The sequence below is a fragment of the Alternaria burnsii genome (assembly GCF_013036055.1).
Source record: "Alternaria burnsii strain CBS107.38 chromosome Unknown 728, whole genome shotgun sequence".
In the NCBI taxonomy this organism is placed as follows: domain Eukaryota; kingdom Fungi; phylum Ascomycota; class Dothideomycetes; order Pleosporales; family Pleosporaceae; genus Alternaria; species Alternaria burnsii.
Genome location: NW_024066122.1, coordinates 395216 through 417751, shown reverse-complemented (window position 1 = coordinate 417751; position 22536 = coordinate 395216). Strand labels below are relative to the sequence as shown.

Genomic DNA, 22536 nt, shown 5'->3' with positions numbered 1-22536 from the left:
TGCTGGGAGTTTGAAAAGGAAATCTTGGTTATGATGTTTATGCGGGTGACTGAAGTTTGTTGGTGATATTTCGGCGGGATATCCTAGATTTTGATCAGTTGAGCTCGGACGAGTGTATATAATCTGTTGCTTAGAGTGGAAAAAATGAGAGACAGAGGTGACTTGATCATATACTTTCTGGAGTGATTCGCGCTTGAGCGCAACCATAGAAATTTCTGAGGTTGAAGTCGGAAACATGGTTCTCAGCAACAGCGCTCCCTTGCGTGAAACTTTTCTAACGACGCTGGTTGGACAACCACACGAACTTCCATATCCTAGATGCGAAGATAATACCATAACCAGAGGACTACGTGGGCTATACGGCACTGCCGTCGCCAAACGTCAGTAGCTTCTGGGTGGCACTCACTCTTACTGGCTGACCGTCGACAGGACGATGACTGATATGCACGTGACCGCGATCTCATCTATGGACCCTCAACAGGTCCACCTACAGCCAATGATAAGTCTGATGACTTGTACCTTGGTACAACAAGCGAGATCAGCCATAACAAGAAAAGACAGCGAATCAACTATAGAGTGTAAATTCTACGTACTATGAGCATGCTGAAAATGATGATGTGTCGATAGCACCGAGAGACTTTTAATAGACTGATTACACATTACCGCATGCGGCAACCCACGAGCAGCTTATGGAGCCGCGACGCCCTCTTCCGCCCTCACACTATCCATCCTGCTGAACGATAGAATCCTCTCATGTTCGGTAGCTTCCTGCTCTTTGAATTTGGATATCAGATCCATTGTGCTCCGCCTAACACTGACCAAGCTGCGTTCCTCGGAAGCGCTGTCATTATGATCTTGGTAAACGAAACTCTTTACGCAACTTGTGTTGCTCTTCTGACTTTCCCTACGTTCGTGTTTTGGTATGCGAATGGGCATAGCTCGTGAGTGTATGGATGCGCGCCTGCTGTCGAATGAGAATCGTTTTGGGTGACTAAAGTCCTCAAGCAATCGGTTGGTATCCATACTCAAACGTGGGTAAACATCGACGCAGTTCTCATAATAGGCCGACCAGACGTGTGCACGATCGCTTGCATGCCCCACTCCAGCAGCGCCATCGCGGAATGACACTTCGTTGAGATTGGGAGCTGAAGAGTTGCGACGCGGACGGAGGGTCGCCATGGAGTCATCTGCCCGCAATTTGCTCTTGGATTGAGTGATTCTCATTGAAAAACCATTGTTCAGCGGCTGTTCCTCATGTTTCAAAGTCTGCACGTCTGCATGAACTTTGTGAACCTCGCCCGCCCACACATGGGGCAGCAGCTCGAGCTCAGGGTGCTCTAGGACGCCACCTGACGCGATGGAGCTTCGATGTCCTCGACCATGCCTCTGGAATTCTGTACTCTGGCTTCTGAACATCTTGGCATAGTTCTTCATGAGAGTTCTGCCGAAGGTCATGGAGTTGCTCTTTGCTATGCGACCACTGCCAATCTTCTTCTGTTTCTTCTTCTTCTTCTTCTCGCCTGGTAGCAGCGGAGTGGACGGTCTTCGTTCTGTTGGATCAATCAAATCTTCGTCATCTGTTGCCGAGGCAAACTTGATTGCTGCCTCAAGTGCAAAGTCGCGAGGTTGAACGTTGTCGTTCTTGCCTGCGGAAGCGGTGCGGTCATGGCGCGTGTGCGATGGGTATCGGCCCCAAGCCCCCACAATGTCGGTCCTGTCGCCCTGTCGTTCAAACGCGGTGGCCACCTCCTGTCCAACGCTAACGTCATCGCGCCCTAACAAAGCGCTGCGCCGAGAGGCTAAGGTGTAAAGTCCCTCAGATGGCTCTTCACCAGTTGTTTGGAGAGTTGGGCAAAGTGTCGATACCCGCGTGCTGGAGCCGTCGTCAGCTCGACTGGTTGGATCTAGACCTTCAATGCTAGCTCTTCTAACAGAAACGCTCCCACTGCGTTCGCGGAAAGGACTTGCGTGAACGGCAAGGTCTTTGTTTTGTGGAAGGAAGAGTGATGCTTTCTCTTCTTGATGAGCTTGCAAAGCGCGATCCCACACATGATTAGCACCTTTGTTCCTTCCCATCGCATTCTGTTCAGTCTGAAAGCTTGTCAATGACCGAGAATGGCCACGTTCACGATCGGCAGGGATTGCTAGTATATCAGATGGACCATCCATAGCGGCGACTGAAGCTTCGGGATGTAGGTTTGCCTCACTCTGGCTCCGCCCACTAAGGCGCTTTGGATTCAAGAGTTTTATGATGGATACCGATTGTGATGTCTTCTTCTTCGGCGGAGATAGACTGAACTCTTCCCGAAATTTAGAGGTTTTAGTGTCAGCAACACTGTTCTTGCGTGCTAAAGGAACGGGTACGGCAAGTAGGGAGGATTCAATCGAATGCCCGATCACCGTTGTCAGACCAGAGAGTCCATGCCGTTTAGCTGGCTTCGGCGTTTCCTCGTTGTCTGTAGGAAAGGAAGCAGAGCGTCGAGGCCGGCGTAGATCAGACGATGAGATATTGAAAACTTGATTCTCAGTGCCCGTATGCGACAGAGTTACCATCGAACCACCAAAGCTGTCAGGTGGGCTCTGTGGTCGACTCGAATATATGGATGACGCAACATCAGGACGCGCATCGACATCTTGCGGCAAAACATTGCCCCACTTGCTCGGGATCTTTGTACTTGCAAAGCCAGAGCTAGATGTCTGTCGGTGATGGCGAGCAAGTTGTCGATTTTGTACAGAGACTCGGCTTTGGTCTGAGACAGTACGTTCACGATACATAGGGGGCGGGACTGGGAGATCTGGCGCATCGGCAAGTTGATCCCAGGAAAGAAGAGAGCCTGAGCGTAAATGGTGCGAGATGCGCATGCTATGAAGATGGACAGAGTGACGCGGGTTATTATCCCCGTCGTCTTCCCCTTCATTTCTCGTGCCTTTCCTGGAAGGCGAGTTTCCACGAGAACAACCTCTAACAGATGTAGACGGCCTAGGACTTGCGATAGACGTGGGCTGCTGAACACGGATCTCCACTATACGAGCCGCAGGTAATGCAAGTGACACGTTCGTTCGGGGCGACGATGCTGAGGCGTCACTATTTTGATTTTGGTGATGGTCATGAGCATGTTTTTGAATGTCCTTCTTGCCCAACAGGGTGGGGAATGCTACAGTATTAATATGCTGTGGAGGTATAGGAAACTGCGAAAGACGAAGACTCTTATGCATCACCTCAGACCACGGCATACCAAATGAGTCGTGGTTGGTAAGACTCGGTAACCGCAACGGCGAGATCGGGGACGGTTTCGGTAAACCCATGGACGTAGCCGAATGCGACCGCCTCACTTTGCGATTCCGCTCACCAGATGTACTCGACCGTAGATCGGGCGTACTGAACACCTGAGTGACACGGTTCGAGACGGAAGCGGCTTGGAGTTTATCAACGCTGTAAGGGTAGAGGTCGCGCTTGAGCTCGGCACTGATGCGGCCCTTTGTAGAGGACTCAGGCGTGCTTTTGCTACAATCAGTCAGCATGGTGTGAGAATGACAATCGAATCTACTTGCCTTCCTGTAGTAGTTGTCCAGTCGACACTGCGGATGCTTGGCCTCTTGCTTAGCGGTTTCTTGCCGATGTTCTTTGCAATGTCGTCCAAGACTTTAGCGTCTGAATCATATCCACCCTCATCGGGCTTCTTGTCACTTAGTAGGTCCTTGCGTAGGTCATGCTTTGTGATCCGAAGCTGCTGATTTGAGTCCTTCAGCTGCTTCACTACGGTGTCGGGAATCGACGTGATGCTATTCTGTTTTGGCTGGGTGTGCGCTGATGACACACCTGAAGCCTTTTCCGGAAGCTCTTTCGAAAACTTCCGCCTGATAAGAGAGCGCATACTGGTCATCTTGTGTAGGCTTCGGATGCTATGCATTGAGGGGCGACTGAATCGCGCACGAAGAGCCCGCATCGGCATAGCTCGATCTTGGTCAGAGGCCTGCGCATTGTGAAAGATTTCTCGAAGCTCGTGGAGGTCTTCAGAACGAGCACTAGTAAAGCGTGAGCCGGGTGAGCCAGTACTTTTGGGTAGAAGTGGGCGGTTCGCTGGTGTGAGTTGGCTGAGGCGGGCATTGGGCAGCTCAGGCGATTCCGAACAATGGTCTTGCTCCGCTGTACAGCACAGCTTGGTCGCCATGATGATGAGTTAGTGGAGGAGGGTCAGCTGGGTGGCTATTCATCAAGTGTGCTGCTTTGTTGATGTTTGCGTGAGCCCACGTGGGGTGCTTGCCTGGGGCTGGAAGTCAGGAAGGAGAGGTGCACTTGTAGCCTCGTATGCTGAGGGAGGAGCGCATCATCAATGTATCACCAACTGTACGGCACTGAGAAGCTAAGAATTCAGCCCATCATCTTTTTGCCGCTGGCATCTTCGCTGTATAGACCTTGGTCCCTGATCCAAGCAGCCACGCCTTCAGTGCATAGCTCACCCACCGTGTCCCATTTGCCTGCGTTTGCTGCCTTTCTCACCCTCGTCGAGCTTATACCCACGCCTTCCTCGGCTTGTACCATGTCAATGCTGTTGCCCCACGCAGCCTCAAAGCCAGCTTGCTCTTGATTACCGTCCTTCAGGTTCTGCAAGTATCTTGTCTGCTCCTCAGTTGTACCAAACTCGTTGGACGATTCATCGCTCGGGTCTGTTGGTCGCTGAGTCACGCGCAGCTTGTGGCCAGCGTCGAAGAAGGGTTTTAGTGCCGACAGCGGTGGGTCATACTTGGGGTAGTACTTGGGGTTGCAGAAGCGGATCAAGGTGTCGTAGCCTACGAGGTGGATGTGAATGGGTTGCGACGCGTAGAATGGGGGTGTGGTCTTGGCTATCGCAGCCGACTTGTCACTGTAATACGGTTCTTTGGTCAGCCCGATGTCTATCGACATGTCGGAGACGTCATGCTTCAAAGAAGGCGACGCGCTCTTTAGGCTTCGCGACAGGTCCTCGGCAAACGCCGTCATAAGGGCGATGCGCTGCACGAAGCTCGCCGGGCTTGGTGCCTTGTCTGCATTGTGTGTACTGAACAGCAGCAGCAGCCGATAAGGACTACTCTCCAGGGGCGCGGATTGCTTGAGAGCTGAAGTCGCGAGCGTGAGGTGGGCAATTGACGGCGGGTTGAAGGACGAGTCAAGGATGTAGAGCGTCTTCGGCTGCGTCGGCGTGTCGTTCACAGTCCGCACGACACGGAATTTGGCGGGAGACGAGGTGAAGGATTGCAATGCAGACTCGAGGTCAGGCAGTATTCCTCTCAATGAAGCTATGCGCGATGCCATATCAGCCATTGTGTCGCTTGTCGCGAAGGTCCAGCCAGGACCGCCTCGGGAGCTCAAAGTGCGGGAGCACTTCTCGCATTCGGCACGTCATTCTTCCTATCCCTGCCCTCTCACGCTAACACCAACCCCAGGCTCAACTACGCAACGCCCACCCATCCCCAGCTGCGCCATGTGTGCGACGTCTCCCTCACATCTTACATCCAGATCATGAGAATGTTCAATAGTTTTGGTCGGAGAATATACAAACAAGGCAAAGACATAAAGGACAATCACAACGAGAGGCCTCCTATACTGCCTTCCTGTCAGTCAAGTCTCAATGCGCAGCTGGAATGTGTATGGAAGGACCTGAACCGACAAACACCCAGACACTCAGATTCCTACATCAGATGCGCTCCCTAACATCCGGCACATGCTTCCCCAGCTCGTCCACAATCTCATTCCATACTCGCCTCGCAACCTTTTCATTCTCCTCTCCCACAATGCTCTGCGTGTCAAGCTCAATCACATCGCTCGCCCAGAACCTCCCATGTAACTCTTCATTCTGTGCCGCGCCACTGACATATACATTGGCACCCTGATCTGCCGTCCGAAACAACAACGCATGCGCCACCGCCGTCACAATCTTGACCCCCGGAAACTGGACATGTCGCGAGATATCCGAAACAACCATACCCGGACACACACACGTGATGATAACCTCGCTTGACGGTATTTCCTTCGCTAACTGGATAGCTGCATATCGTTGAAGAAGTTTAGAAGACGCGTACTGTTTCATCGCGCCCTTGTACAGCTCCGGCTTATTGAGTTCAGCCAGAATGTTGCTAGGCTCTTGCGTTCGTAGCCCGACGGGTATCTCCACAGTCTTATGCGCGCCCGAGTTCACAAACTGCAATATGGGTATCTTTCCTGTGGACGTCTTGCTCTTTTTCAACTTTGGCAGGAGAAGAATACCGAGCAACGTCGTAGACAACGTGTTGACCTGCAAGTCCTCTTCCCATCCATATCCCGAGGTTCCGTAGCTCGTATTGAATATCCCAGCATTCAGAATTGCAACATCCAAATGTTCCACTTCCTTGTCCATCCGTTGAGTGAATTGGGTGATGCTGTCGTAAGAGTTCATGTCGAGTGTCCAGACCTCAAATTCACTTGCTTCGCCGACTTCTGCAAGAAGTCGCGTCTTGACTGCCTCGCCTTTGGTCTCGTCTCGTGCTGTGATGATAATCTTTGAAGCGCCTAGTTTTGCAAACTTGACTGCTGCTGCGTAGCCTAACCCAGAGGTAGCGCCGGTAATCAGGATGGTGCGGCCTGTGAAGGATTCTGTGGACTCGGCGGGGAGAGTCCCCCATTTGTTTCTTATTATCTCCATAATCTGCGACATGGTGTTGGTTGTCAAGAACACAGCGTTATTACTGTTTTTGTTTAAAATGGCTGCAGTGTGTCGTGCACTGCGGAGAAGAGACGGTAACGGCGATCTGGTGTGTTTAAGTTGCACAGATTCCGACAAAGGGCCGAAGACGGGTAATTCATGAAACTTTGTTGTCAAGCGCTTTGGGACGATCCGGAGGCTAGCGGGTAGTCCATTACGCATATATACCAAGATGTTGTAATTCCGTGACCAGATACTCGTAAGATTGTAAATGGTTTAGATGCGCTATCAATCCCACTTCTGTATTCCTGATACGGATAAGATAGGCTGAGAGTAAATATAGGCTATGGATGCTGTAATGCAAAAGTGTCGTATGAGAGCATTATACTAGTACACGAGATATGGTCATTAAACATTAAACTCTGCGAAAAGCGAGTTAATTACAAAACTTTTAATTTCCATACCACCCATCAAGACGGCACATACCCGTAGGCAGAATATCGTCTTCGATAACGGAAGTGGTGAGCGGCGCCCAACAATCCATCTCGTCAGTCCAGCCTTGCAACGAGGTGTCGAGATAATCCTTGGGTGGGACAGGCGGTGGTGCGGATGTTCGAGGGGATGAAGAAGACTTCACCAGCTTGCTGTATGCCAAGCGTACCAGTGCCGCTGCGTCTTGCTCCGGCGTGAAGTACTCGAGATAATCTTGGAGTTGAGGGATCGGGTTGCTTTCAGGATAGCCCTCAACGCGTCCAGTCGAGTGCTGGTTCCAAGCATAATTCGTGAGGCCGGGTTGCGTACGAAGCAGCCGCACCCACTGGTGATATATGATTGGTCGGTGAAGCAGAGAGTATATGACCTTGCTGTGGTACCAATTCACGTTTGTCAGTCCTTCCTTCTCCATGTGACGCGCGACATGATCGCATCTCTCTGTCCAATCGGTACTAAAATGACAGCAGAAGCCACATCCCCAGCCAGTCCTGGTCATGCGCCTTCGTTTCGCAGAAATTGCGTGAGCCTTCTTGCTGCGTGTTGTGGTGTCGGCGCACGAGGTGCATCGATGGGATTCCTTATGGTGTTTCGTAAAGTCCTTTTCCAAGAAATAGATAGCAGGGCATAGGTCGCACTTGAACATCTCAGGACGCTCTTGGTAGGTCTCCTCATGACGCTTCCAATCCGCTTTCTCGACAAAAGGTCTTTCGCAACTGGTGCAGAAGTATTTGTGCTTTTTGCTGCATGTGCGGGATTGCTTGGTCGCTGAGACGCATGTTTTGAAATAGTCCCTCTCTGGCGCAGCAGGTCTCTTGCTTTCCTTTCCCTTGACAGGCCGTGAACGGGGCTTTTCGAGCGCACTCACGACTTGCGAAGCCACTTGAATAGGCGCATGACACAATAGATGCTCGGCCATCAGAAAGTGTTGGTGTCTCGACATGCTGGAGGTGTGCGAGTATCCGGATACAGACGAAGACATCGAGTCTCTTAGTGGTGTGTGGGAAAAGGTGCTGTTATTTGACGACCGATAGCTGGAAGGTACTGATGAAAAGCTTGAAGCTGAGAGGTGTTGCGATGATCCGGATCGTTGGCGCATAGCATTCGTGGTTGGCCATTGTCGGGAATCCTGTTCGAAGTTCTCTGTGATCATGATCAGTTTGAGTTTCTATAAAGGAAACGATTATGGTCTTACACACCGACAGGACTTTGCTCGTAATCGATGGGACTGTTGAGCTGATTCTGCGAGTACCCATACATTGGATGTGCACCATTCGACGGTTCATAACAAAAGTCTTCGAATGTATCGTAGTTGTAATGCGAACCAGCGCTGGAATGTTCGTAACCGCTCATGGTGCAAAGGGTAAGATATGTAAAAGAGAATAAAAATATGGAGTGCGCGCAGCGCTGAACACTGGAAGAAGCTCGTCGTAATCAACACGCTATCGGTTTCCCCATGGTTGGACATTTAAACGCAGCCATGTTCTCAGCCTCAGGCATGGCTATCGACGAAGAGGTTAGCGTGGTGGGGGAGGCGCGGTTCACCAGCTGAAACGCGGCGAACGCTGATGGCAGCCGTTTCATGGCCTGTCCGTGTTTCGAAACAATAGGCAACCAGAATAACGGAACGCCGTCATTGGATACAGGTGACGCATCATGCCCATACGTGCAGATTTGTATCCCCGACGCTGTTGACCGGTTGCAATGAGGAGATACGATGCGAGGGCGAGTTGTTGATGGGGAAGGCTGAAACCGCGGTAGGCGAATAGGCGGTGGTTTGCCAAGGATCAGGACGAAGATAGCGAAAATGTCCGACGGTATAAATAAGTCGTTGCCGCATACCATGCTGACGTGCATGTATGCGCATTTTTTCAGAGTTCATCCAGAAACTGACATCGCCGTCGACGTGAAGCTTACATGCGTTCACCCAATGCTGAAACCTCCACGCAGCATCTTGCCATCTTGACCGACTTTTAAGGATACTCCGATATATGCCGACCCAGCCACACCAACAGGTGTGTTACTGCAGAGGGGTTCTCCGCAGAGTAAGCCCAAAAAACGTTCGATATTGCTGTTGTCACAGCCTAACAGTCGTTGCCCTTCAAAAGGACCCCCTAACAGGCGCTTGACCACGGACGCCAGATGTTTGCCTCAATCAAGCGCTCGTCGAGTTCTTCATTAGTCAAGTACGCCCTGTTAGGGGGCCCTATGAAGGGACTTTCAAGACCACCCCAAGGGTCGAATGAGCGCACGCTCACTGGGGCGGAAGTCATTTGCGATGACTGGGAGCTTTCGCCCCCGGGAGAGGGAGGAGGATCAAACCTCGGCTCCTTCTTGAACCTCTTCCTGAGGCGGTCCTTGGGGGCTTTCCACAATTTCTCCTTCATCCACTTCTTGGTTTTGGGCCAATCGAAGGCCATCGTGTAGTAGTGATGATAGTATGATGATGTGTAGAATGAGATGTGATGTTAAATGGTGAGAGTTTGCCAATCGACGTTGAAATACTCATTTTACCACTAGCTTCTCTCACCCTTTCCAACACAAGGTGACCGTAGATGCCATGTGGGCTTCAGACGTAGTAATTGGCAAACACACTGGTCTGAAGTGCCTCGTTGTTGGTGCTGCTTTGGTAATTTGGCGCTAGTGCGGCGAAGGGGGCAGAAGACAATGCTCCGACATACTACCACCACAATCTTGTACACAATGTTTACACAACCCACCCTGCTGATTCTCAAGATGATCTGCAGAAACTGACAGAAGACTTCCAATCTCATGAGGTCGGCTAGGGGTATCATACTGCCACCCTCCGGCGCCACTGAAGCTCGCGAGAGCCGTCGCAGCAACTCCACTCGGAGCGCTCTGCAGCCAGGCAAAGCATCAGCTACCTCCTGGGACCCACGAAACCCCGAGCTCTTCATGGCTCGAGCCCCATCTTGTCTGCTCTTGAAGGCCCCGGCAGAAAAGGGCTCAAGAACCGCTCAAGAGCTGCTTCTGCCGCTACGAAAGGCGACAGCTATGATCCATGGTAAGGCGCTGAGCGGCCTGGGAAGAAGTTCACCTCACACAGATTGACCACTCGCAGAGACAAGCTCGCTATCGACTCGCTCTGCAGCTCTGGAATTACCCCGCGGCGGAGAACCAGATGCCTACAATCATCGAATCCTCGTGTCGAATCCCCGAGTCGCGAACCCCGCAGTCCCGGTAATGATAACAAGTCCTCAAGGGCTACGTGGCAAAGCGTTTTGTACGTACCGTCACGCCTGTAAAGCCTTCTAGTTTCACCAGACCGCGCCAACGATAGGGCTGCAGGGCTGCCTCCAGAAGCGGACAACCCTTGCAAAAAGAACAAAGGATGGGCACGGATAAAGAGCGACGTTACTGCTCTGGCCTTAACAACGAAGCACAACCTGCTGCGAAGAACATGATATACCTCCGTCTCTGAGGCGCATGCAGCCACTTGCTCAGAGGCCAAATCGCGCCCTGCGGTAGTGACACTACAAACCGGATATTTTGATCGAATCATGCGCGCGGGAGACACGATTGCCACGAGTAAGATCATCCAGGCGCGGCTTGCCTGGAGAAGGACAAGATGACGTGGCGATACAAAAAGACAACTCACCTATCGAAGGCGACGCACCGCAGTGCCAGACAGCTTCCAGAAGTCGTTGCGAATCCCACGACAGGTCGCGCTGCAAACATCAAGGCAAGGCTTCGAATAATGAAAAGGCTCTGCCACAGGCAATGTCCGAAACACCATGTACCCGCACAAAGCCCCTGCAATGGCAGGCTGCGACGTCGGACAGCAGCGTCCACAGGCAACGGCGCGGCCATAGGTCAGGATCACAATACTACCGTCCAGCTCAACATGCAAACGTGGATGAAGGTGCAAAGAACATTTACCGTTGGAAACTCGATGTCGTCGAATCCATGGTCGCCAGGCGAAGATGCGCTTGCTCAACGCAAGTATGAAAGAAAGTAGGGAATGGAGTTCATATCTTGTCTTGCTTATAGATGTAACTTTTCTCGAGAGCTGGGAGGAGCCTGCTGAAATGACCATGGTTGTCGATGCAAAAGTTGGGTCCACATCTTCCGGTCATCTGGACTCTGGACAGACAACGGATGAGCAGACCTGCACTGAAGCTTTCAGATGGCAAGCTTCAACGCTTGAGAAGACTGGGAACGGGAAGGAGCGCCTTGAGCCGCCTCGCTGCAATCGCAAGCTGGTCATTCTGGGTTTGATCGATGATCTGCCGAAACATGTTTGAGTTCCAGACATGCTGCAGCTTCATACCAACCAGCGCAGTCCGGAGAGCCGTTCGAGCGTTGTCTGAAAGGTCGGACCCCTCAAATTCCAAGCTCTTGATTGCACCATGATGTACTTCCATCTGGAGGCCGATGTCGTCCTTGGGGTCGAGCATAAGATTAAAGCGTGGAGTCTGAGACCACATCCACTCGTCCGTCTTGAAAGGTTAGCGACAATGAGAAAAGGGTGAGCAGTATGAAAGTACCTGTAGCTCGTCATATCCCTTCCGGATATCGGGGATGTTTAGGTGCTCTTCGCCAACAGTTTCCACTATGCTTGGATTTCCGAGTTCGGCATACATTGAGGCAAACTCGTCTTGCAGACGTCGCTTGAATGGTTCTACCTCAAGACCGATGTTGGAAACGGGTGAGCTAACGCTTTCGACACCCTGAGCTTGTATGAACTTCTTGGCCGGAGATCGCAAGTAGTCTGATATGATGTGCAGATTCGGCGAGCTCAACAACGTCGTCGCGTGGTGTAAGGCGCGCTGGCGTGTGAGCTTGTATGCTGAGCCAGAAACCTTGAGGGGTCTTGGTCCACCCTGATCGGTGGTATAGGGTGTGCGATGCGTGTCCTGAGGGTCGGCCGTGTGTTTCTCATGCCCTTGGTCGAGAACAATGTCGTGTCGCTCGTTAACTCTGGCGCGGTCGATACCCAGCCTCCGCAAAGCGCGGACTACCATCTCCGCATGCTTGTCGCGCGTGAAGTCGCTGCGGGGACATGTAATGCTCCAATTGAGGTTGCCCTCGTCATGGAAGACGGTGCCTCCACCTGAGCGGCGGCGTACAAGGTCGACAGTACCGATGGCTGGTGGCTCGCTGTCTTTGACGTCGTGTTCCCCGCGTGCAGCACTGAGGATTCCCAGATTGACCTCAGTCCAAGGGTTCTGGTTACGCCCAATAACGACACACGGCCTGTTCACGTACAGAAATAGAACCGTGCTGTCGGCAGGACTCTTGCGGAGAATGTGGTCTTCGATAGAGAGGTTGAGCGAGGGGTCGTCGCTGCGAGATATGTAGCTCTGCAGTTTGTTGGCGGGGTCGGCGAGCTTGTCGGTGAAGGACGAGTAACTCCCGGCGCTGAGTGTGCGTCGTAGCTGAGGAAGGAGCGAATGGATTGAGGAAGTCGCTGACCTGGCTGTCCAAAACCCAAGGAAGCTGCGACGAGCTGCAGGCCGACCAAGAATCGGGCATGCACATCGTGAGAAGACGGCTTGGGAGCTCGACATAGTCAGACCCCTCGATGGCGCCATGACGGTCGGGCCCAGGTTGGTGTTGTGGATATGGCGTGGGTGAGGCGTTGAAGCCGCCAAAGGCCCCACGGCATCCCCGAACTAGCAAGCACCGCCGACCGGCCCCATTCTTTCCAACGTCAAACCTCCCACACACCGACGACATTCTCTGCCATCACCCCTTCCAGGATGCTCAGAAGGCCTATCTATTCTGTTCCCATCGCCTGCATCACCAGTTCCGAGGTCGGCAGTGCATCGTATCTGGGTTATGTCTGCCCCTGAAACCCCGCCTTGGGGCTGGACGTGGAAGCCACTAATTATGACCACATTTCTTTTGCACCCACGATGGCGTAGCATTTGCGGACCTTTGCAGACCTTTGCATACGTCAGATGCTTACTTGAGGCCTTTGTGAAGCGTCTGGTACCTGCTGTACGCCTCATGGGTTCATACTGCTGCTTTGACACCGATTGCAAATGTGCATGTCTTTCCTTGCCGCCGGAGGTCCTTGACTGGTGTAATGCTTTCTTTATCATGTCATCACTCAATCTTCCCATTGTCTTCGTCAAATTCCATAGCCTTCTCGTGCAAGGATTTCATATATTCCGTGGTTATATCCCACTACGGTCATGCTCGCGATCGGTCCACCTCCACCCGTTATCTCACCTTTACCGCTGAGATTCCCACCACCATCAAAGCAGCCTTGACAGAACGACCTTCAACATCAAGACAGTATGATTCCTTCGAACAAGAGAACCATCGCCCAAAGTCCTAAGGATCAAGATCTATTCGTTGTGGAGCAACGAACTCAAGACTTCCTCATCAAGTCATCCAGATCTGTTGGCGCAGCGGTCGATCCCGCTCTCACTCTAAGAAGAACATGGCTAACGCGTTCGAGACAGTCTCATTATCACTGATTGTTTTCTTTGCGGCCGCTATAGGCTTATGTCAGGCTTTGGCCAATTTCTCGCGTTCTAGCGGGCTTCGGCCATCTTCTTGGTTTAACGTCACGGTTTGTAGAAGGGACGGATGGCTATCTGGTAAGTACACTCTCCCTTCCTGATGACCGTTGTAGCTAGCAGATCTGGATCGAATGACCCCCTTTTTTTTTTGCTAACGTGTTATATAGGATGCAGTACATCTCTATGCCTTAGTATGTGATGTGCACAATAATCTCCGCATCTACATACCTCATACTCCCTTCTGGTTTTCACATTCTTCTGTCCAATATCGTTGCCTTAGTCCCAGATGCGCCATGTCAGATCATAGAGTTGATGTTGCTGCGGGATGTCTCTACACATTCGCAAATTAGCGAGCTACAATGCTGTTGCTAAGCCACAGAAAGTCGCAAACGCGTCAAACGAACTACAACAGTCTCCTTTCACACGCAACAGATACCACAGTCACCTCCAAACTCTCCAACTACTCAATCTCATCAGGGAGAGATTCCAAACCTACCTTCGCTATATAAGCGCTTCCCCGAACCCAGCATCTCATCAAGTTCATTACAATAGCGTGGTGGTCCATCCCACCCTTTCACACCGCCCCATTGGTTTGTTCGATCCCCGCTGACATCAATTCCCAGCGCTCCGACCGGCCTAACCTCACCGGGTTCTAGTGATGGGACACCCAGTGCCTATGGGATTAGGGTACAGTCAGCACGTTCGCTAACCACGCAGCAGAGCTGTCACAGGGGAGCCATAACGACGTAAGTACAAAATTCCCAGACACAATACAACACTACACTACGCTATTCGAGACGAACATTTTTTTTTCGCTATCATCATGCAGTTGTTGTCTCAAAAATGGCACTAGAGGGGAATGAACACCGCGCTCTCTACAGACAATCAGAACATCTTCTAGTCGTGTCTTTCTTCTTCTAGCTGTAGTACAAATTCGGTGATGCTGGAAGACATGTTCGGTAGAAAAGATATGTGCTTCAGCCGACTCGCTCGTTTTGCCCTTATTTTGGCGCATCACAATCCCACCATGTACTCACTCCCCACCACCACGATCCTTCTTGACCAAAACACCGCTCGAACCCCACCGAACCCACTACAACATTCGCACAACAAGTTCCCTCGCCTTACGTCAATACTTACGAGTCCTTACGTCCACTTCCTTGCAAAGCGCACAATCGTCCATCTCTGGTGCTACTTCGCTGCATCCCTTCACAAACCCGTTCCAGCCGCAAACATGTCTCCAGACCAGCGGCTATGGACGCTCCCTATATCGCCGAAAAGTACAGTAGCCCAGAGGATTTCCAAATCATGAGGCATTGTATGTTTCATCCTCGTGGTCATGTGTGGCATCGTGGTGCTGAGGAGAACGAGCAAGCCGGGAAGTCAGACAACTTCAGTGAACAGTACCAGAATATTGTCAGCCAAACAATTTTCGCAAAGCAATGCCAGAACACCAGCGCGTCATTCGATTTGGAGTAGAGTGTTGGGCACATGAAAAGAGCAGTCCGGGGCGATACATAGCGCGACAACCTTCGACACTCTTCACACAATACCATGGATGGACGCACCGCGCTCCTGAGACTTTAGTAGCCATCACCCCCTATATAACACTCTCGCTTGGATCAAAGACCACGAACGCACTACATGCCGTGAGATAACTGACAAGACGCACCAGAGACCGAATCGCCGAGGCCGTTAGCGTAACGACAAGAGACTTTCACAGTTACTTTGCAGCATCAGACCCAATCGGACTATCGCGAAGACGACAGCGAGGTCAAACGACGAGGATAACGATAACGAACGACAGCATCGGAAGCAAAAATGAGAAGGAGGAGGGTGCATTGGTGTACCCGGTCAGTGAACACGCTTCTCGATGACAGATATCTTGGCAAATGCATATGGTCTTTCACGCATCGATGGAAGCCGCGAGTCTGGGGCAACTTATGTCAACAGGCTCCGGATGTCCTCACAATACGAGCAGGGTTCCAAACAGCCTCATAAGAAATAACTTTTCGATAGCAGGAAGGACGACTAGAGCCACCTGGTCATACCGTAACGTGTGACGAGAATTGGAAGAAAGGTCCCGTGGGCATTTGAAGTGTACGCAGGAGGCACGAGCAAGATCGAAGATCTAAAGATCAGTCAATGCAGGCGGAACAACTGCAAGCGCAGTCAAAAGGATTCTAATTGAATTTGACCGCTTCTCCTTATTCTAGAGCATCAAGATACGAAGAAATCCGTATTCCACGCAACTCTAGTCAGACAGAGTACCCTCTAACGCGTTGAGGGTTACGGTGCATATCCGACGCTGCAAGCCTCGTCTGCATGTACACTTCTCTGGACAGTAGGACCAATTTTGAAAGCACGATTACCAGCCCTCCAACTCCTCTCCCTTCGTCTCCAAACTTGGCGGCTGAACAGGCATACCCTTCTTTAACGCACCAACAAGCGGATCTTTACTCATCAGGTCCTGTATCTTGTCCTCAGTACTAACATCAGCTTTAACCCGCTTGTATGCCATCCTGCTTGGCTTATCAACCACATTCAAGAATTTCTCCCTCCGCGCGTCAGACCACGCAGTCAACAGCTTCTCGTCATCAGAAGCCTGGCCCATGAGAACGCGGATGAGCACTTCTGAAAGCGAAGATGCGTCTGCCATCCCAGAAGCGAGACCAAGTCCTGCGTACGGATTCGTCAAGTGCGCCGCGTCGCCTACCAGACAGACGCGGGCGTCGTGGTGGTACAGCGAGCGTACGAGGCGTTGTTGGGCTTTGTATGGTGCTACCCGGACGACCTCATATTCTATGTCGCCATTCTCATTGCGTCCGTCGTTCGGCATCATGACGCGCAGTTTATCGTCCAGGGTCCGCTTGATCTCTTCTTCGGAAACGCCAATGGGTACGCCGTAACTTACACGCCACAGCGCTGGCTTACCATCTGCTGCATGATTTATACGGCCGATGAGACCGTAGTTTAGCGGATCCATGATGAAGTTTGCGTCGTAGAAGCCGTGGGCGTGGAAGTCGAAATAGAGATCTGTAGCTACGAGCTGGGCGTCGAGTGTCTCGCCTTCCAGACTGAGACCAAGGTCTTTCCGAATGATGGAGTGGGCGCCTGACGCGTCGATCAAATAGGCTGCCTCGATGGACTCGTCGCCTAATTGCATTGAAGAGGCTTCGGGCGTGATCTGGATGCTGACGCTGCTTGGTGTCGGCTTGAACGAAGTGACGCTGGTTCCAATTCGCACTTCTGCTTTCCCTTCCAGAGCAGCTAGGCGCTTCATGAGAACTTGCTGGAACTTTCCTTGTGGTAGTAGCAGTTGACCCTTTCCTTTCATCCCTTCGCCGGAGTTGTCAAAGGTCTTTCCTGCGATTACTTTGCTGCCGGTCTGGACGCTTGTTCGGAAACACAGACCTGAGCTCAAACTTCCTGTCTTGACCAGCTCGGGTAGTAGACCTTGAACCTTGGACAAGATAGGGTATGTGGGTGGTTGATGGGCCATTGCGCGAGTCGACGTGGGGTCCGGCTGCTGCGGTTCGATAATAATCACTTTGTTGGGGATATCAGATTGAGCGAGCAGGAGGGCTAGAAAAAGGCCAACACAGCCGCCTCCTGCTATCACAATTGGAAGTGGTTTCGCATTGGTGCCGTTTGTATGGGAGAAGCCGTAGGAGAAGTCGGTTGAGCCGTTTGTACCGTTTGTACCATTTATACTGGAGTTGTCGAACGTATGATTGCTCGTTGCGACATTCGTGGTCGCCATTTTCGTTGTAGACAGTTCCGGATTTCTGATCTAGGTTGGACTATCTATCGGTAAGTGGTTAGAGTGGAAGACGATTGGGTGATGTTGTTGGCGTATAAGATTTAGCTTCAAGATAGATTTAATTCCGTACTCGTTCCATGAGGATCAATCTTCGTTATGCGCACATCTTTGTACGGCTTTGGTCGGCTATGCGACGATGTTCCCGTTGACATGGTGCTGTCATTATGGTACCTGCCGCAGCGGCCCCGATGTGGGGAACCGGCGGCTTCAGCCTCAGGGTCCATTCAACGTCGAAGCTTGTTTTGGTAACCTCTACCGAAACATCAACGTCATCGTAACAGCATAGAGTGCAACACAGATCTTGTTTGACGTTCATTCTAGCTACCTATGAGGTCCTTTGGCATATCTGGCCGTTCAGCTGGTCATGTATCATGCTCAACGAGTGACCGCTTCTACCATCAGTATCTTGTTTGCCAAAAGCTCTCTCTGCCCTGGTATGCACCCAAAGACCCTTCCAGAGGCTAGTGGTAAGGCGTTTGGTGGTTATCAGGCGACTCATATATGCCTGGTTTTGAACAATCAATCTTCCCATGGGTAAAGCTTCTGAATTGCTTCCTTGTCTCCATCGGAGATCGCTAAAGGATACTCGATGATCTCTGCGTTGGAATGATCTGGCGCATGCCCGTTACTGGGTGGTCCGTTCTTCCAGCGCACGAGAGGTAGGTTGGCGAGCCCGTGCATATCATCTGCGGCGTTCGCCCAAGAAGGGTACATCATTATGGAGTTGTGGTCCATTGATTTTCCATAAATAGGGTTGTCCTCTACCGCGTCCAGTGCATATTCAGCCGCTTGCCAGAAGCTGAGCTCCTTCTTACTGGTACCTAGGACTTGTGATTCACAAACCTGTTTGATGGTAAATCCCCATTCGGGGTGCGCCGCAATTGTATCTCTTGCTTCGGTATAACCCTCCAGCTTAGAGCAGTGGAAGTAGAGATCACGATCCCGGTCAATTCGTTGATGCTCATGCAGCAAGCCGAGGACATGACCTAACTCGTGAGCAATTTCGAGAACCCAACCCTCAAACCTAGATCTCCCAGTAGCAATTTTCAAGTAGTTTCGATCTGGAACGATACTTCCAGCGTCGTAGCCGACGGTGGAATAACTAGCTCCGGACTTGTTCCATTCTATCACGAGTGTACCCTCGGGGACCTCTGAGTTCCATCCCCACGGATCCGGAAAGCCTTTGTAACAGCGGGGATGAGAGTTGGTGTTCTTGGAGTAATAGTGGCGGAAGCCGTCGAAATGATGACCATTTGTCGAACCAGGTCCTAACTTGTCGCGCCACATTTTATTCGCGCTGGCGACTGCGGCAAACGAAATCAGCACTTGTAAGTCACTTGATACGAGTTGTAGGTAATTGAACTTACCTACGTCCTTGAGTGCCGAGTACGACGCATGGGAGTCGAAGCAGTAGTCGATGTAAGTCACCTTGCCTGATGCACTATTCTTGGGCCAAGCGGTGATGAGTGGTTTCTTCGCGCCAATCATGCTACTCCAGCCGTTGCCTCCCTTGGTTTGCAAGTCGGCGATATACTCTTCGACTAGCGAACTATTGGTGAGGCGAGGGTTGTTGAAAGGGAACATGCACGCCGAGGACAGTATCGCAAACAGCCCACCAAGGAGGAGTGTGAATGACTTCATGTTGATGGTGTTGCAAATTAGACGTACAAAAGAATGGTGAGTGTGGAAATGTAGAGGTGAGCAGAAGGCGAGTATGAAGTGATAGACAGCATCAACACGCGCTTGGCGCAAGTTCGTTCACAGGTGAAAGAATGGTTGCCTGGATACAGGTCAGAATATATGAGCAAACACTCTCAAGGCAAAGCACATTCTTGATAACTCGAATCCATGGCCGCAGAGCACCTAAGGTGCTTGTAAGTGGGAAATGGATCGTTGAATTTTACTTCAGATGATGAATTAATCGTACTCCTGCGCGGCTTGCTCTGTTTGATTGTTTCTATGTCAAGGCAGATACATGAACGCCATGCGTCTTGTAATGTGAATTTTTCGAGTGCAACGTGCTGTTGCATTTCTCCTCACATGGCTCTGGCCGCACTGCCCGGACTTAATATGCGCAGAACATACGATACGATGGCGATTTCATCGATGAGGCCAGCGAATACGAAATTAGTGATGGACAGATGGTCGATGTCGAGATTGGTTGGATGTCGGAAAAGCATCTCTCGTATGGCCGTTGGCTAAATGCGCCAAGCAAACAAATGGATGATGGTGGGAATAGGAGACATGAAAAGGTCAGGGGAATCAAAGAGTGAAGTCTTGTTCACGTCGGTGTTTGCGCTTTCAACTCCATCCCTCAGGTGGTCTTTGGATCCCGCTTGTGGCTGACCATCCTTGGGAGGAGTCCGATTCTCAGAACTCGAAAAGCGAAGGAGGCATAAATTATCGTGATAGCCGAGTAGAACATAGGCTTGTAGTATTTCATCTCGTTGAGGGGTTCGATGGGTTGCGTGTCTACTCTTGGCCTGTTTGAGCTTGAGTGTGGTTGATGTTTCGACAGCTCGTCTACCCCGCGCACGCGTGCACGTCGTCGCCGGTGGCACGAGGTGTATAGGACGGATAACGCAACTCGTGCGGACTTTTGGTAAGAACAAGTTTGCGAGTCTTATCACTGGCGTTGGTGACAGTGGGGGAGATGAGTTGGTCTGGAGACGAGACGGTGTTAGGTGAGATGTGGCTAGTGACGTACGCCACTCGTGGACCGCGTGGGCCGAAACATAGAACGGGACACGAATTGCCAAGTCAAGACATCCACGAATGCTCACTTAGATTCCCGATTGTCTCTTTCCTCGCTGATTCACGTGTTCTTGATGCGGTAGCGACTGTATTACGCGTCTTTCAACATGTCTGCGCCGACCACGTCAGACCCCATACAACAAAGTGGTAGGTGAGCTTGCAGCTCTCGGAGGTGGCTATAAACTCCGCTTCTGGCTAACAGGCAATGGCAGGTACTTTGTCCAAGTCGCAGAAAAAGAAACACAAAAAGAAGGCGGCTGCTGCGAACAAGGCGGACGAGACAGACAGCAAAGTGAATGAGGGGGACCACTCCAAGAGCGACGCCGAGGACCACGACGAGGACGCCGAGGATGAAGCTGGACAGACTGTACGCGATGACCCGGACGCCGACGACGTAGACGACGAACAGCCTCCGCTATCGCCTACCATACAAACAAACGGCACCCCGCACCACAGCATTTCCTCGGCGATTGCTCTCGGATTGGCACGCTCACGTTCGCAACAAGGCATCTCTGCATCCCCCCCGCCGCCATCAGACACCAGCGCACGCCTGGACGCGATAACCAAGGAGCGCGACGCGCTACGGCAACAAGTCACCGAGTTGAAGAGCGCTGCAACGTCCGATGGCTCAAACCCAAATCACGAAGAAGAGATACGAAGCCTGCGGGAGGAGCTCGACGAGGCCAACGAGGGCAAAGAGCACTTTGAGACACAGTACAAAAACTTGCTGGGCAGGGTCAACACCATCAAGACTAGCCTGGGCGATCGACTGAAGGCGGACGCGGTACGTGTTGCTCGAGACATGCCTGTAATAGTGCTGACCATGTGCAGGCCAGAATCGAGGAATTCCAATCGCAAATCTCCGACCTCGAAGAACAGACGCGTGAATTACAAGAGAACAACAACAGCCTTGCAGAGGAGCTCGCAAAGTTGCGACAAGAAAAGGAGGCTCAAGCATCCGAGATCGAGACACTGCGAAGCAGGTCGACCCTCTCACAGCAAAACTGGATCAAGGAACGCGACGAACTCATTTCCCGCGAAGCATACGCACGAGAAGAGTTTGAAAATGCCAAACAAGCCATGCAAGACTGGGAAGTTCTGGCCATGAACGAACGGTCCCTGCGTGAAAACCTTGCTGAAAAGGATGCCGAGTTGCGCGACCAACTCGATTCGATGAGAGAAGAGTATGAAAGAGCTGCTAGGGACAGGGACACCAACAATCAAGCCGTAGAAGGTTTACAAAAGGCGCTACAAGAAGTCCAAAATCGTAAGTCGCCATCCAATCGTTCCATCGACTTGTGCTGACCATCCGACAGTGCGGAAAGCTGAACTCAAAAAGTCAGTCGAAACCTACGAATCGCAAATCAACGATCTTAGGAAACAAGTCCAAGCCGCCGAATCAGCATCTGCCACGGCCAAAGCCACCTTGGACCAAACCCAAAAAGATCTCGAGCGCGCCCTGCCCTTTGAAAAGGAGGTCAAAGAGAAGAACCTGCTCATTGGCAAACTCCGCCACGAAGCTGTGACATTAAACGAACATCTGACAAAGGCGCTGCGCATATTGAAAAAGGGGCGGCCGGAGGATAACGTGGATCGGCAAATCATCACGAATTACTTTTTGCACTTTTTGAGTATAGATCGGAGTGATCCAAAGAAGTTTGAGGCGTTGCAGTTGATTAGTGCGTTGTTGGGATGGACGGATGGTAAGATGCTCCTTCTCCTTCCAACTCCATCATGTCACGTTTCAATTTGGGTGTAGCTGACGATCGTTGTAGAGCAAAAAGAGCAAGCAGGTCTTGCCCGCCCCGGCACAGCTACCTCAAGTGGCAGCCTCCGCCTTCCTTTATCGCCCTTCAGGCGCACACCGTCGACGCCGAGCTTAAGTGCGGCGGCGGCGGATCCCATGCTCATGGCTAGTAGCTCTAGTAACAAGGAGTCGTTGGCTGAGCTATGGCAGGATTTCTTGGAGCGAGAGGCTGCCGAGGGCAGAGTTGGCGCGGAGAGGAGGGGGAGCAATGTGTCGCGGGCGGGAAACACTGTAAGTCCACCGCCGAGGACGGAGAGTGGGCTGGGGCTCAGTGGGATGAAGTGATGCGCTGCAAAGGGTGTAAGAGTAAAGGTGCATGTCTCAAGTGCACTTGGTATGATAGATCGAAGGTGTGAATGACACCTCAAACTGCTTCAGCTAGTCTTGATCAGCCTGTGCTGTGTATCCTAGTCCTCCAAGTATCGTGTTGTTACATTTCTCATGTACAAGTATTCCTAACGCCTGAACGCAGTCATGTGTGCTTTACACTTAGAGTAGCATGCGCTTTGC

General features: G+C 51.6%; 9 protein-coding genes across 9 annotated transcripts; 1 reads left to right on the top strand and 8 right to left on the bottom strand.

The window, feature by feature from the left end:
* Positions 1-687: 687 nt before the first annotated feature.
* GT037_009496 (uncharacterized protein) lies at positions 688-4172 on the bottom strand (the record flags this gene model as incomplete). Its single annotated transcript, XM_038934543.1, has 2 exons — positions 688-3477; positions 3549-4172. The coding sequence occupies 2 exons, from the start codon at positions 4170-4172 to the stop codon at positions 688-690; spliced, it is 3414 nt and encodes a 1137-aa protein (XP_038782818.1).
* A 200-nt stretch (positions 4173-4372) lies between these two features.
* GT037_009495 (uncharacterized protein) lies at positions 4373-5302 on the bottom strand (the record flags this gene model as incomplete). The annotated part of the gene is made up of 1 exon (XM_038934542.1): positions 4373-5302. The coding sequence occupies one exon, from the start codon at positions 5300-5302 to the stop codon at positions 4373-4375; it is 930 nt and encodes a 309-aa protein (XP_038782817.1).
* A 373-nt stretch (positions 5303-5675) lies between these two features.
* On the bottom strand, positions 5676-6671 carry GT037_009494 (uncharacterized protein; the record flags this gene model as incomplete). The annotated part of the gene is made up of 1 exon (XM_038934541.1): positions 5676-6671. One exon carries the CDS (start codon positions 6669-6671, stop codon positions 5676-5678), a length of 996 nt encoding a protein of 331 aa, XP_038782816.1.
* Positions 6672-7110: 439 nt separating this feature from the next.
* Positions 7111-8501, bottom strand: GT037_009493 (uncharacterized protein; the record flags this gene model as incomplete). Its single annotated transcript, XM_038934540.1, has 2 exons — positions 7111-8291; positions 8348-8501. The coding sequence occupies 2 exons, from the start codon at positions 8499-8501 to the stop codon at positions 7111-7113; spliced, it is 1335 nt and encodes a 444-aa protein (XP_038782815.1).
* A 761-nt stretch (positions 8502-9262) lies between these two features.
* GT037_009492 (uncharacterized protein) lies at positions 9263-9568 on the bottom strand (the record flags this gene model as incomplete). The annotated part of the gene is made up of 1 exon (XM_038934539.1): positions 9263-9568. One exon carries the CDS (start codon positions 9566-9568, stop codon positions 9263-9265), a length of 306 nt encoding a protein of 101 aa, XP_038782814.1.
* Positions 9569-11305: 1737 nt separating this feature from the next.
* On the bottom strand, positions 11306-12703 carry GT037_009491 (lipoate-protein ligase a; the record flags this gene model as incomplete). The annotated part of the gene is made up of 2 exons (XM_038934538.1): positions 11306-11608; positions 11657-12703. The coding sequence occupies 2 exons, from the start codon at positions 12701-12703 to the stop codon at positions 11306-11308; spliced, it is 1350 nt and encodes a 449-aa protein (XP_038782813.1).
* A 3307-nt stretch (positions 12704-16010) lies between these two features.
* On the bottom strand, positions 16011-17405 carry GT037_009490 (fad nad-binding domain-containing protein; the record flags this gene model as incomplete). The annotated part of the gene is made up of 1 exon (XM_038934537.1): positions 16011-17405. One exon carries the CDS (start codon positions 17403-17405, stop codon positions 16011-16013), a length of 1395 nt encoding a protein of 464 aa, XP_038782812.1.
* A 579-nt stretch (positions 17406-17984) lies between these two features.
* Positions 17985-19106, bottom strand: GT037_009489 (uncharacterized protein; the record flags this gene model as incomplete). Its single annotated transcript, XM_038934536.1, has 2 exons — positions 17985-18769; positions 18833-19106. The coding sequence occupies 2 exons, from the start codon at positions 19104-19106 to the stop codon at positions 17985-17987; spliced, it is 1059 nt and encodes a 352-aa protein (XP_038782811.1).
* Positions 19107-20326: 1220 nt separating this feature from the next.
* GT037_009488 (uncharacterized protein) lies at positions 20327-22257 on the top strand (the record flags this gene model as incomplete). Its single annotated transcript, XM_038934535.1, has 5 exons — positions 20327-20366; positions 20432-21003; positions 21051-21486; positions 21536-21922; positions 21995-22257. Coding segments are annotated over 5 exons (1698 nt in total), but the record flags the coding sequence as incomplete, so codon positions are not given.
* Positions 22258-22536: the final 279 nt, after the last annotated feature.